At 32.0% G+C, this 14,505-nt stretch overlaps 1 protein-coding gene across 1 annotated transcript; it reads right to left on the reverse strand.

Moving 5' to 3' along the window:
- Window positions 1–253: 253 nt before the first annotated feature.
- On the reverse strand, window positions 254–8,371 carry LOC116775216 (BSD domain-containing protein 1-B-like). The gene is made up of 9 exons (XM_032668066.2): window positions 8,211–8,371; window positions 7,575–7,668; window positions 7,242–7,358; window positions 6,182–6,239; window positions 5,757–5,854; window positions 2,211–2,416; window positions 1,328–1,438; window positions 946–1,022; window positions 254–879 (listed from the first exon to the last, which is right to left on the reverse strand). The coding sequence occupies exons 1-9, from the start codon at window positions 8,219–8,221 to the stop codon at window positions 599–601; spliced, it is 1,053 nt and encodes a 350-aa protein (XP_032523957.1). The 5' UTR covers window positions 8,222–8,371; the 3' UTR covers window positions 254–598.
- Window positions 8,372–14,505: the final 6,134 nt, after the last annotated feature.

A 14,505-nucleotide genomic window follows, 5' to 3' on the forward strand; every position in this document is an offset into this window, starting at 1 on the left:
CATCGGGTAAAAACTTTTGACACATTTTAAAACACAAACGGAATGGGTTAAAGTTTTTAAAAATAGATACAGAGGATTTATATATATATTTTTTTAAATATGTATATAAATAATTTAAATGCAACAAAATAGGTTATACTAAATGAAGAGCTAATGGCTGAATTTATTTATGAATTTTGTGGAAGGGGAAGGAATTAGTTTGTTTCATTGGAAAGGTGATTTTAATGTTGTCATTACAAAATGATTATAACGAATAAATTTCTCATTAATGTATATAAAATATGTTTTTTTTTTATATCATGCCTAACATATTATATGTTAGCTTCTGAAAATCCTATGTAAAAATTATTAATATATTCTTTTGTTGTATTGCACCCAATTTTGTGCACTCATATTAGTGCTCAAATTATGTGAACCATGTAAATCCTAAATAAAATGTAAAATCTAAAACATTTTATATAACTAAGCTATTAAAGTTGCCAGTATGTTGCTGTTAATACCCATTTGGGTTGCCAGTTGCAAATATTTCAATGATAATCTGTTTAAATATATATATATTTTTTTATATAGCAGCTGTTAAATAAAACTGGCAACATCATCATTTCTCAAACTTCTCCCAACTCTCATCCGAATTGGCGCTCGCGTCATCTTTAACCTCCTTTTCCCCAAAATAATCCTCAACTAAATTGTTGCCACATTCATCTGTCTTATATTTCTGTGGTGTTTTTATATTCTGATTCGTGTCCGTTATGTCTTTCTGTTTGTTATTGTTTATAGAATCTCTGTTAGATTTTCTCTTTGACGTGATTTCCTTTTCGTATTCTTCTAGGAGCAGTATTTGCTGTTCTTCGGTTAATTCAAGGTCATTTGCAAAATCCTCTGGAGATAAACAGTGTAATTTAACTCTTATAACTACACACATAAGAATTATTTTGCGTTACTTACCGTCCTCCCACGTCACATTATCGGTGTCTGGTTCGTTATCATCTGTGATAATACCAGAAAGAACTTTTTTGGGACTCCTGAAAATATATTAACAAGTTATAAAAAAAGTTACAAACTACAGATTTTTTAATAATATTAGTGTAATTATTAAACGTGATTAAAACGTGTCCATTTGCAAAGTATCTTACAGAGACTTAAATGTATTCTAAAAAAGTAGGATATCTTTGAATTGTGCCTTGATCTGGGTGATATAGTAATTGTTTTCAAGATTATTTTATATTTTAGACTATGATTTGGTAGAAGATTTGGCAAAAATCATTGGGATTCTGGACGGATTGCACATGGACCCTGAATAGGGAACATAATTTGATGTGATACGTACTGGTCCACGACTGGTGGCAGGTGCGCAAGTACGGGGTCGCTCGTGGCCTGAGGAAGACGGCGAGATGACGCGCACAGCTGGTCCTGAAGAAGAGCCACTCGGAACAGATACCTGCAGGAAAATTAGAGGATTTATAGGAATATGTTTTGACACAACTTCTATATAGTTAATTCAGCTTGTAAATAAGATTTTTTTTCATATACTAAGCATTTTTTATTGTTTATTTCTGCATGGCCCAAGCGTTTAGGGTTCTTTGCAGCCACCGTGATCACGGGCAGACGGGATGAGAATTTTTACATAGTTTTATTTAAATCAATACATACCAGAATGTTATTTATCATTTTGTATATAGACTCTTTGATACCAGATAAGTGTGAAGGAGATGAAGCTGTCTTTGGAGAAGTGCACAAGTATCGGATTGATAGAGAAAGTGAAGGGTTTTGTTGGATTGGGTCGGGTCAGCTTGGATGTAGTCAACTCATGTAAATGTGTTTTTGACAGTAAACAAGATACAAGAAGCTTTATTATAGCTGGTTTTTTGTTTGTGTCAGAAAAAAATACAGGCCCTTCCAACAAATATCCTATTTTTATAGTACATATGTCTATAACATTGAGTGCAAGTAGAGGTATAGTTACCTGGCTAACTCACGGTTTTTTGTGGCTACTTAATATACTGGAACAATTATCAAAATAGCCACAAAATAGAATACACTTATATACTGTTAGTTTCTTAAACTTGGTGCCATTTATAATTAACTATAAAAGCCTAAAATATTTTCATCCATATTTTAATGTGACTACTTAGATTACTCGAACTATATAATTTTTAAAGCGTTTTGATCTCTATTTCCATCATATAAACTTCATTTTTGCTACCACGGACCTGTTCCAGAAGTCCTCGTGAGAGACGGCATCTGGGACTAATCTTTCATATTGTTCTCTTAGTACGGGACTCGCATTCATTCGTCTGAGGGCCTTCTCCGGCGACTCCAGCCCGGGCTCGAGGGTAGCGCGCCAGGCATCGAACTCTGGACAGTCCGCTGGAACTATATACGTCGCATCCACACGCTGGAGGGCTTCTAACTCTTTCTATGGAACATAACATAACATACAAATATCTATAATATAAAAATAAGTCGAGTTTTCCTTCCTGACGCTATAACTCCAGAACGCACAAACAGATTTCCACGGTTTTGCATTTGTTGAAAAGGTCTCGGACTCCGTGAGGTTTATAGCAAAGAAAATTCAGCAAAAATTCATTAGAAAAGCGGGAAAATAGGGAAAATCATTTTTTAATACAGCGCCATCTCTGAAACATAGCATGTACTACAAACCAATATTTTAAGTAGATGGCGCCGGTGCGTGACACATTGTTTGACAGCTACTTATTGTTTTCTTCTCAGTTAATTTCATGTGACAAACCGGTGTGAAATTGTGAAAAAAAAGTAAAAAAAAATAAGTTATTCGTTTTTTAACATTTTAATTGGAAACCATCAAATCAGTGCCGGCGTAAGGGCCACTGATACCCCGGGCGAAAATATTGTGGCGCCCACTTGAGGGAAGCAATTTCAAGTGTTAGTTTTTTGCTGATCCCAAGTAAAATTATATTAAGAATTTCATCTTTCCTTTAGCGTTACCCAGAGCTAACGACGCGGACGTAGAAGGTTCAGTTATCCCCACCATCTACCACGTGTCACGCGTATCGGTTTGGCGGTGGAAGTATTGCACCAATCGTAAGCGTAAGCACCGTGTGGTCGAGGAGTGACTCTAGCGATATCGTTAGAGTCGCTCCTCGACCACAAACCCTCAAATAATCCATCTAAAAAAAATCTCAATAAAAAATATGCATATGCACAGAGCGTAGAGGACAGTTCTGAGGGTTTGCACCAGGAGAGGCAAGAGACTCCAACTTCAGACCTTGGCGCCCCCCCGATTTTGTCGCCCTGGGCCATCGCCCCATCACGCCCCCCCCTAACGCCGGCACTGCATCAAATCAATCACGTGTATTGTGTACATTTTTATTCAATTTCAACAGCAGGTATTTGTCTTTAAGGTGGTAAGTTGAACTGTGTAAATTATGTGGATCGTGCATTGGAGGTTAAATTCACCACTCTGCCCATAGTTAAAAATGCCTAGAGGACGACGTGCGAACATCGGCCGCCGCACAATACATGCAAGTCAGCAACAAGTGTATTCACAGAACTTAAGTGAAGAAAGACAAAATATAATAAGAGATAATGCCCGATTGAGACAACGCGTGAGCACACGAAGATCATTGGCATCATACAATCGCTTGGCATTCCAATATGATCCCACTGCGAACTACAGTGATGCTGAAAATTTAAATATTGGACCAATGACGACTGTATGCCGATATTCCAATGCGTTAAAGTTCAAAAGAGAAACGGCTGGATTGTGCTGCGCAAGTGGAAAAGTCAAACTGGATCCATTACTTACACCACCACAGCCACTGAAACCATTGTTCGATGGAAGTGATCCCGATTCCAGCCATTTTCTTCAACACATCCTTGATTACAATAAATGACGAAATCAGCAACTCCCAAATGGGCAAATACGTCAGTACTAATGAAGCACTGTGGCGATTATTTTCATTTCTAATTCATGAAAGATATCCCACAGTTGTACATTTAGCAGTGCATTTGGAAAATGGCCAAAGAGTTTTCTTTCATTGAAGCTAATGCAGCACAACGAGCTGAGAGACCACCATCGACAACATTGACTAGCTTCTTTGCAATGTGTGAAGCAGATCCATTCGCAGCGACGCTGATGTACGTTGAAATGCCCAAGTATTACACTTGGAATCAATCAACGAAGAAATTCCAACGTCGCAAACAAGGAACCCCAGTTCCAGATTGGCCACAGGTGTTTTCCACTGATGCACTAGGTCGCATGTATACTGTTCATCCTAGAAATGATGAATGTTTTTATTTGCGACTGCTGTTGGTAAATGTACGTGGACCAAAATCATTTGCGCATTTGAAAACTGTGAATTCAGTTATGGAACAAATACAAAGACGACATATGTGAAGATATCTTGCATCGCTTGCGCATTCAAACGAATAATCCTGACATGCAAATAACCGATGAAATCTACAATGAAGGATTGATTCTGATTGAGGATAATGCTTGACTATTGTAAACAAGCTACTGATTGAAGTAGGAATGATTGCACCAAATCGATCGATACACGATGCATTCAACCAAGAATTAAATCGAGAGCTGCAATACAATGTTGATACATTGCAGGAATTCGTTCAAAATAATGTGCCGTTGCTGAATGAACAGCGAAAACCAGTATACGAAACATTAATGCAAACGGTGGACAATAATACTGGTGGTCTATTCTTCCTGGACGCATCTGGAGGAACAGGGAAAACATTTGTCATTTCATTGATTTTGGCCACTATTCGATCAACAGGTGACATAGCTTTGGCGTTAGCATCATCTGGAATTGCGGCGACTCTTCTAGATGGCGGTCGTACTGCACATTCTGCGCTTAAGTTGCCACTCAATTTAAACACAATTGAGACTCCAACATGCAATATTTCCCGATCCAGTGCAATGGGAAAATTGTTGACGCAATGCAAGCTCATTGTTTGGGATGAGTGCACAATGGCACATAAGAAATCACTTGAAGCAATCACACTGAAGGATCTTCGGCGAAATAACACTTAATTTTTTTTTTCGAGATGAATTCATTACTGTTGTGAAATGAAATAAAATTTTTCCTTTTCAAATATAAAACAAAAAAAATTTTTTTCTTCATCTTTTAATCACCAAACGAAATGTTACATAAAACGAAGCCATTTGGTGGCGAAACGGAGTTCGCCGGGTTTGCTAGTTATTTATATATATATATATATATATATTTTAAAGCTTTGTGCTGATTATTCACAATAGAGTTACGTTAGTGAAAATTTCTATACCGTATGTATAAAATGCAAAAAAAAAAATGGTGATATATTAAAAATTTCTTTGTTAAGAACTTTCTAGAAATACAGACGATAACGGAAGCCGAATATGTCAAGATGTATGTAATTCTTTAGAGATTTTAAAATATCAATACAAATTTAACTAAACAAACACCTTTGATGATTTTTAAACACTTTATAGTTATCCGGTGGAAGGTAAAGATTTTAATATAACAAACTATTAACTACATCAGAACAGAAGGACGAAGATTTTGTCAAATGTGAAATAACCAAGAGAACGAGGCAAAGGAATACATGATTAAATACTCTACATGTAATTTTATTTTATAATATGACACCTAAATCCGTAATGTATGTAATTTTTTTAAATAAATTTAATTTATATATTACGTGTAAAATTCAATTTCTTTGATCAACATAGTTTTTTTTTAATTATTCTTGAAGTAAATTGCTATTTTCATGTGTTGATATCTCACCTTATATGTCGATAGCATGATGGTGTCTCCGGATGACAAGATGACTTCGGTGTCATCATCATCTTCCGGCTCGGGGTTCAGTACTGTGCTGACTTGACCTGACACACATATAATATGATTGTTAGTCTGTTAGACGCTATCTCATGAACTATGAGTCTATTCTGTATTCCCATGTTTTTAACACATACATATATATTTCTGCAAATAGGACGATTTGTTCCAATCCTTACCATTTAGTTCAGCTAGGTTTTAATGCTGTCTGTTCGCAGATGTTTGATTTGGGAATAAAAAAAAAGTTAATGATTCTTCATTATTTACTTCAATTTACCTAACATTATAACGTTTTTGGACATTCACCTTTACTAAATAAATAAATAGTAAATCTTACTTTAAACTGGTATATCTATAATAATTTAATGACATACCTATAAAGGTGCTTAAACTTTTCTTCATGACATTCGCTGGTGATTCAGGAACATCCAACTGTAGAAATCAAATATAGGACATGTTACCTGGGTTTGCATGACATTTAATAGTGACTTATATTTTTTGTATGTTGGTTACATCTACATATATATATATATATATATATATATACAAATGGACATATATATATATATATGTCTATATGATACCTGAAATAATACATATATATATAAATATATGTTAACTGACATAAAAATTTATATAATAATGTTTAATCATGAGCAATATTTCGTCGTTAAAACTGCGCTAAGATAGTGGTTAGGTAGAGAGAGGAGCTTGGACGGTGGAGGTGAGCGTTTAACGCGTTAGATAGAGGCCTGTTAAACCTACACCTGTGTTGCGAGTCCCAGGCACTGTTGAAGCTCCTCTCCCTGCAACCATGGACCCGGCACCCGCACGGTGAATCCATGGAATGAGAAGTTGCATCTCATCTCTTCTACTGCTTTTTTTTTATTAACTGCCTTTTAACCAACATTTTTTGCATTGGTCATTTTAAATTATTTTTAAAAATTCAAATTCCATGAGACATATTTCTACCAATTAGTTTATTTATTTTATTATTTTTTTTTGCTTTAATTATATTGTTATAATGTATGTGTTCTGAGAAAGTTAATAAATACTATATAGGAATTTTTTAATAATGTGAATTAATCTAATATGCTAAGTGTATCTGTCTACGTAATCAGAGTTTAACAAACGTTGAAGTAACATTGAACATTAATGTTCAATAAATTAATTGTTTGTGTGAATGTTACAATCTTTGTTCTTTCATACAATAATTATTAAATACATTTTGAACAAATTTTCTAGTTATGTAATCTAATTGTAGGCTATAGGTTATTCAAGGATTAAGGTGACTTACTTGCATTGTGTATGAAGTCACATGTCACACATATATAGTGACTGTTTTACAAAACTCTATATGTATATCTCCAAGCCTAACTCCCAATGCTTAATGGGTAAAGTTGCAGGTAAAAACTAGTTCGTAACTAATCTCACCTTAAGAGTCTTGCCGATGACATTTGATGTTGATGTGAACACATGACTGGCCTCGCTTTTAACAGCTGTACCGATTTCATCCAAGTCCTTCTTGACCATTGAGTACACTTCCGCAGACTGTAATTTATATATTTTTATATATAAGTAAATTTAATATTGTTTTTATACCAACTAGATTGAATTACTACAACTTCTGAATTTTATAAAACATGGATTTATGTATGCAGTCTATTGTCTTAGTTGAAATAGTTTTTATTATATTGTTTATATATTTTGATGTTAATAATAATGTAGGAGCTTTAAAGTCTATATTATGAGTAATGTGATTGCTACCTTGGTCTTGGCAGATGTGATCCACGAGTCCCACCAGTTGCCAGTGGACTTGTCTTCCTGTTTTGGAGTGCTTGTCTCGCTTGTGCTTTCACTTCTATTAACAATTAATCATGTAATATTTTTAAAATGTTAATTTGATTTTTTTTTTATTTTGTTTCTATTATTTCTGAAAAACCTGTCTAGCTTTAGAATTTGCTTTGATATAGAAAACAATAACTTTGAAAATTATTATTTTTTTTTAATTTAGACGTTTTTTGTTTTGTCTGCCAAATAGGCAGAACATTCATTTATCTCAGTTTTATCATTATGATAAGTTTAAACATGCCTTTTCATGATTGATTAGACACACAAAGCAATAATGACAAACCTTAAATACACATGTCTTAATACCTTTATTACATTATACAACATTTGGGGCATGAAATATAATGATTTACGACATTGTAATGAGATTTAAGATAAATCTAGATTAAGTACAACAGGGTTATAATTTCATTTTCTAAACAGGAAATAATTAGAAAACGAATAAATGGTGCATGGATTATTTATTTATACATGCGCACTTTGTTTATTGTATAAGCGTTAAAAATTCTTTTGGTACGCTGTTGTCATAAGAATTAATCTCAAAATACTTACTTTTCAGCCATCCTGTGCTTTAGTAAGGAATTGAATAAATTTTACATGGATTTTTGGACAATATTAAATTATGTAAATGTTTTTGTTATTACACAAAATTTAGAATTAATTTTGACATAGTTATTAGTTTTGTAAATTGTTTGCGTTGACATATGAGGTCCAGATAAGAAAATATCTATAAAATGTTGTCACAGATTAAATATTTATAAGTAATCAAGAACGATAACAGGAAAGAGGATATAATATGTTATCTGATGATTTTTTTAAAAGTACTACGTAAAAGTTATAAAACAACTTTTTTATTCAAATATTATTTATATAATTGTTTTTATTTACATTACAATACAACACAGTTAAAAACTTCTATAAGAGACTAGAAACACAGTATCAAGCCTTTGATGGGAAGCGGCATTTTTAAATTTTTTAAACAGCGCTTTGTTATTTCATGTTTATCATACAACAGTATTACAAATATGGAACATTAAAATTAGTTAAAATGGAATTGGATTCATAATTTTGAATAACTTTCTATCTTGCAGCTCCATGTTGAGATTATATTAAAAATATGTTCAAAAAGAAATAAATACTTATCATGAGAATTATCCCAGGTAAATTATTGCAATCTGGTGAGTAATTATAGGAATTTATTGTATATTATATTAATTTACGTGGGTAACGTATCTCAATCTCATACGTGGATTATTCAATAAAGTATTAACGAATATTATATTTTGCGAGCTTAGCGTTCGAGATACCGGTGTTATGATAGGTATGGGAATGGTCTGTTTGTTTAAAACGTACGTTAGGCTGAATAAGATGTGCCTTTAGGTTTTTAACAAAAAAAAAATGCTTCTTTATAAAATATGTAAGGATTTTATTCGCAATCCATTAATAACATTAATGAGCTAAAATAACTTCTATAAGTGATATAATTTCAAGTTTGTGTAAATTAAAAATATTTAAACATTAAATTAACATTATTTGTTACAGACCGTTACAGCATCTAAATATTTTATAAGCATACAAATTTTGAAACACAACTTGTGTTGATGACTGTTGTTTGTAGCAAGCACTCCCACTGTTAGTTTTCGATCAGATTTGGTGCAGCTTTCTTCATATTATTAATAAGAGCTTGCGAACCTTGCATCAAAGTGGTGTATACAGAGTGTTTAAAACTTATATATATCGCGGCACAATTAAATATTTTGTCAATAAAAATTATAAAATTAAATTACCTTAAGATGAAAATAATTTTTTATACAAAATTACATCAACTATTTAAGTTGCAATTAATCTGACCTTAATGATTTATTACCTATAAGAAATATTAACGATACTCAACATTAATTGTTTTATATTTATAACAGTTATCTATAAAAATTACTCAGTATAACAAACAAAAATAAACATATATATTTGTTATCTTTGATGAGAGAATTCTAGCACCCTGTATATAAAATCTGAATGGATAATCCACGAGTAATAACACAGCGTGATCGACGCGAGTCTTCAAAGTTCATCGCTAAATCAGTGACGTCACGCTCGTGATCCACCACGCCCGCGAGATGGCGCTGCACGATGCATTCAACCATTATGTCAAATATTAGTACAGATAATTAATAAATTAAGATGCATTACTTTTTGCAAAATTGGCATGTAATTTATGATGCATTTAATTTATATTATACGAAAATTATACAACAGTTGAAGACTTTTTTTAATCATATTTAGCTTAAAATAATCAACTTCAAACGCACTCACAATCCTATTTTCTAAACGGAAGTGAATTAAGCAAACGTCAATCCAAATTTATTTATTTACATTTACATTTTTTTCCAATTACTTATATTGATTTGCTACAAAGGGTTAAAATTTGTCTCTCTGGTTCAAGCTGTAGGCTGTAGTGTATGCTGAGCACAGGTTTGTGTCCTCACACTATACATGAAGCGTTTCCCGTTTCGCATTCAAAATCTACTTTAATGCTATAATGTGTGAAGATTTATGAATGAATGAAAAAATGTGAATTCACAGTGTGTAGCGTGACGATATGAACTTGGTTTTATTATTTTATGTTTAGTAGTTGGCCTAAACTACGCAATTTTAGTGACAATTGTTCAACGACCTAAAAACTTTTCTAAGTTTTACAAATAATTTAAATGTAAAAATTATTAAATTTGCAATAAATATAACATAATATAGGTTGAAAAAAAATTAATGATTTTTAAAATAAAAAGCTTCTTTACTTCAAACAGTAATAAATTTCTAAACGTAATTTGATTTCTTGAATTCCTATACACTAATTGTTTTAATATGTCAAAATGGCTAATACCTTCAACACCTATATGGCGAATACGTACGTCCCCTAAAATTGTTAATTTCATGTCGTCGTGACCGAATCTCTTATATGAGATCAGAGAATAGGGATTTATAGCATCGGATTGAGAATTTGTTTACTGTTAAAGGTAGAACCAGCTGTGTAACTCATTTTTAATGTAATACTAAACATTATAGACAGTACGTTGACACCGACACGTCAAATTCTATAAAAAAATATATATTATTATGAACGATGTTCAGTGTAGTTCATTTACACAACTCGACGGGTTATTTTGATCATATTTTCGTTTAGATTGTAATAAGAAAATTTGTTTTCGATTAATATATTTTTTTGGTGTAAGTTTTCAAAATAATACATATGTCAATGGTATGGTTTCATTCATGCTGGAATTGTGGAATATTTTGCCAATGATAAATATAATTGACATGCGTAAATTAATAAAATGCAATGACATAACGAATGATTTAACAGATAATACAAAGTGTTGATGTTATATCACGTTCAGAAACTGATAACATATAATTTTATTAAACAAATGTTTCATTGGGAGCAAGGTTGTTTGTTATATGAAGTGCAACGCGCACGTTGCGATTGTTGGTTGCGATCGTTTATTGATTGGCTGAAAAATCGTGCTTAGGGTCTTAGGGTGGACATGCGTTTCGAGCTTGTATGCATAAGAAACAATCTTTATTGTGAAGTTTTCAACAAATGTATACATCTGTAAAACCTTTTTATCATGATTACAATTATTTATAAGTAATATATTCATGTTTTTTTTACTTAACTACATAATGCAAAACTTTATTGTTTGGGTGTGATTAGAACGCGTGAATTCTTCATACGTTTATTAAAAATTCTTATATTAGAACTTCAGCCCTGGCTTTCTTAGCAAGGATCCCGTCCAGAAAGCCTATACCACTGACAAGTCACCAAAAACTCAATTCAACCATCATTATTATTTTTTACGCTTTCTTTTATAATTTTCTCAAAAATGTTGAATAAATTAATTGATTTAACGACAAAAAATTATTACAAAATGATTATCTACTTATGTTAAAATGATCGATAGCGTAACCTAGTTTGAATATTGTATATTTGTTGTATACTCTTTGTAGTATTAAAAAAAAAAATTAAATATTTTGATAGCAACGTGAAGTGGTCACCGTACAGCGAGTGGGAACAACGTGGGCACCTCATCTCTGTTATACCATGCTTTTGATTTTTATTGGGAGGCATATTTGTTAAATATATTAATTATAAATTAACTTCACTTATTTACATATAATGATACTGAATTAAAAAAAAAATTACAGTCAAAGTTTCAAAGAGGTTTGATATGTGAAATTTATTTAGAATATATATTGTACAGCACAAAATGGAACATAATAGAAAAAAAAACAAATTAAATTACAAAATGGCGGTATTGCCACTGAGAGAAATCTATTCCAGGCAGTTGGTGGAATATGATATAAATGAATTTGGACAAAATTATGAGAGGAGTGGTCTGGGATTTTGATAAAGATTATTCTTGGATCGTATTTAGTATTTGCGAGAATTAGGGAGGAATTTTAATCTAGGGCTTACATAAAAATAATATTAAACAGAATAGTCTCATTACAAGGATATTGAGTACGTCACAATTATTCCAAAGATGTTAAGAAGCTAAATAGATTTGATTTCATTGGATAGGCATCGATATTAGCAAGAACTATACGTAATACGATCGAAATGTTTGACAAACAAGACTTAAAAACGAAAGTTTTATTTCTTTCTTGACTGAGACTGAAGATGGGTCATACCAAAACGTAAAGACTGATGATGCGGAATATTAAAGTTCAAATATAGACCAGGCTGTTTGCTCCAAGGCTTTGGAACCACAAAAACTATCAGCATAGAAACATAATGGCTCGTTCAGTTCAAGGCATATAAATTAAGGTGAAGAAGTATTAGAATTAGAATATAATGAGACACAGATTAAAAAAAATATTTAATTTGTAAATAAGCTGTGGTCAGCTTCCACATAACTTATTACTAAATCTATTTTTCGATTCAGGATTTTATGTACTACTTCACTATTGATATCATTATCGTAAACCAGCAAAGACAATGTTTAATAATACATACATGCTTTCTCGTAAGTTACGCTTTTAAACCAACCCAAACCAAGGACAAGTTTGAATCAAACTACACACGAAGCGTCTCCCGTTTTTCGTTCAAAAAGCAACTTTAATTATAATGTGTTAAGATATATGAATGAAATACTGTTAACGCTCCGTATATCGTGTGGAAACTTATATTACACATCGCGATGAGATTTCGTTTACGAAAACTAAGTATAAGATATGTAATTCAACCATCATTCTTATGTTACAAATGAAAACTATAGTCTAAATGAGTATTTTTTTAAAGCTGTGGCTCCACTCGCACTGGAATCGTGGAATGTTTTGACAATAAAAATCTTCTTATTTGTTAGACGAATTATAATCTTCAGTACTATGTGCAGGAAACGCGAAGGAGCTAGTCGAATGGAATAAAGGCTTTTATTTAATTATTATTATTATTAAAGAAGACTCTAGTTATATTTTAAAAAAAGCAAATAAAACAGCAAAAAATATATAAATAATAATCTAAACATCTTTGTAACTAGTATAGTAAATTGTTAGGCAAACAATCGGACCTTTCTCGTTAACTACAAATAAATGAAATTAATGTCGAACTCTTTCAGTTTAGTTTACTTCAACGCGAAATTTATATATACGGCGATAATTCTTTGCTTCCAAATATTTGACTCCATAGTGATCTCTTCGTTAGCATCAGAACCGTTAATTCCGTCAATTTTATATCCTTCCTTCATAATCATTTGAGATAAAATAAGATGTGAGCGAAAGAAAAGATTGATGTTGACCTTCGAGGAGTTTCTTTCTGAAATAGATGAAGGGACTTTTACGAAGATAGCACTGGTTGTAGTTGAAGATATGACATGAAATAGCTGCTATTCTGCCCGCTATTTTTAAAGAAAATATTATTAACAACAAACAGACATGCTAAAATGAAATAAAACACATATTTACGAATATAATGATGGTAGCAAATTATTCTGTAGAAATATTTGATTGACTTAATCTTATTGAGATATTAAAAATGTGACAAATAAAATGCAAATAAATAGCAAACAGACATAGTTATGGGACAGAAGTTAATAAATATTTACTAATTGTAAGTAATATAGAATTTCTTAATCTAATGTATCTGTAGCTAAACGTATAAATTTATTGTACTAAAGAATCGCTTGAATTAAATTAAGTTATCGCGTTTATTTTTATACAAATTGATGGATTCCTAACATACATACCGGACAGAGAGTTATTTAGCGAATAATAAGTAAGTATATTTTAAATAAATCAGACATTAAGTTAAATCTTTAGTTTAAAATCTATACAAAAATAAAATTCATCCGTCGGCACCGCTGTTGTTTAACGTAAAGAATGTCGTCGTATTTATTCGTTCGGGACCGTTCGATGACAAGCCACTTCTCTACGCGCCCAGAGTCCAGACAACGCCATCTAACGACTGTAAATTTTTATTTTATTAAAATTTACTTATTCGGTTTTTGACTAGTCTGCCGTAATAGTAAGGAGGTTGTAATGTTTAACTATGACTAAATATTGAACTTACATTATGTTAATAAAACGTCAACTAATTTATATTATAAAGGATACAAATATAAAATGCTAGTAGATTAATTAAATTAACAAGAAATGTCTAAAATTATTAAAAAAAACTATGAGGTCTTATTTGATATAGCTTTTTACAGTCTTTATGTTAAACGGGCGCGCGGTGGCCCTTAATAAACAAATGATGTCGGATTTAAGAGCCGACGTCGCAATTATTTTGCTATTTCGACGCAGCGAGGCGGCTTTTCCCTTTATCGAATAACATGCGCGCGTGATAGCTTCT

Source organism: Danaus plexippus, chromosome 25 (genome assembly GCF_018135715.1).
Source record: "Danaus plexippus chromosome 25, MEX_DaPlex, whole genome shotgun sequence".
NCBI lineage: Eukaryota > Metazoa > Arthropoda > Insecta > Lepidoptera > Nymphalidae > Danaus > Danaus plexippus.

Coding starts and splice junctions, on each gene's coding strand:
- LOC116775216 (XM_032668066.2), bottom strand. Junction 7,359..7,574: donor TCACATCTGCCAAGACCAAG/GTAGCAATCACA, acceptor TATAAATTACAG/TCTGCGGAAGTGTACTCAAT. Junction 5,855..6,181: donor AAGTTTAAGCACCTTTATAG/GTATGTCATTAA, acceptor TATGTGTGTCAG/GTCAAGTCAGCACAGTACTG.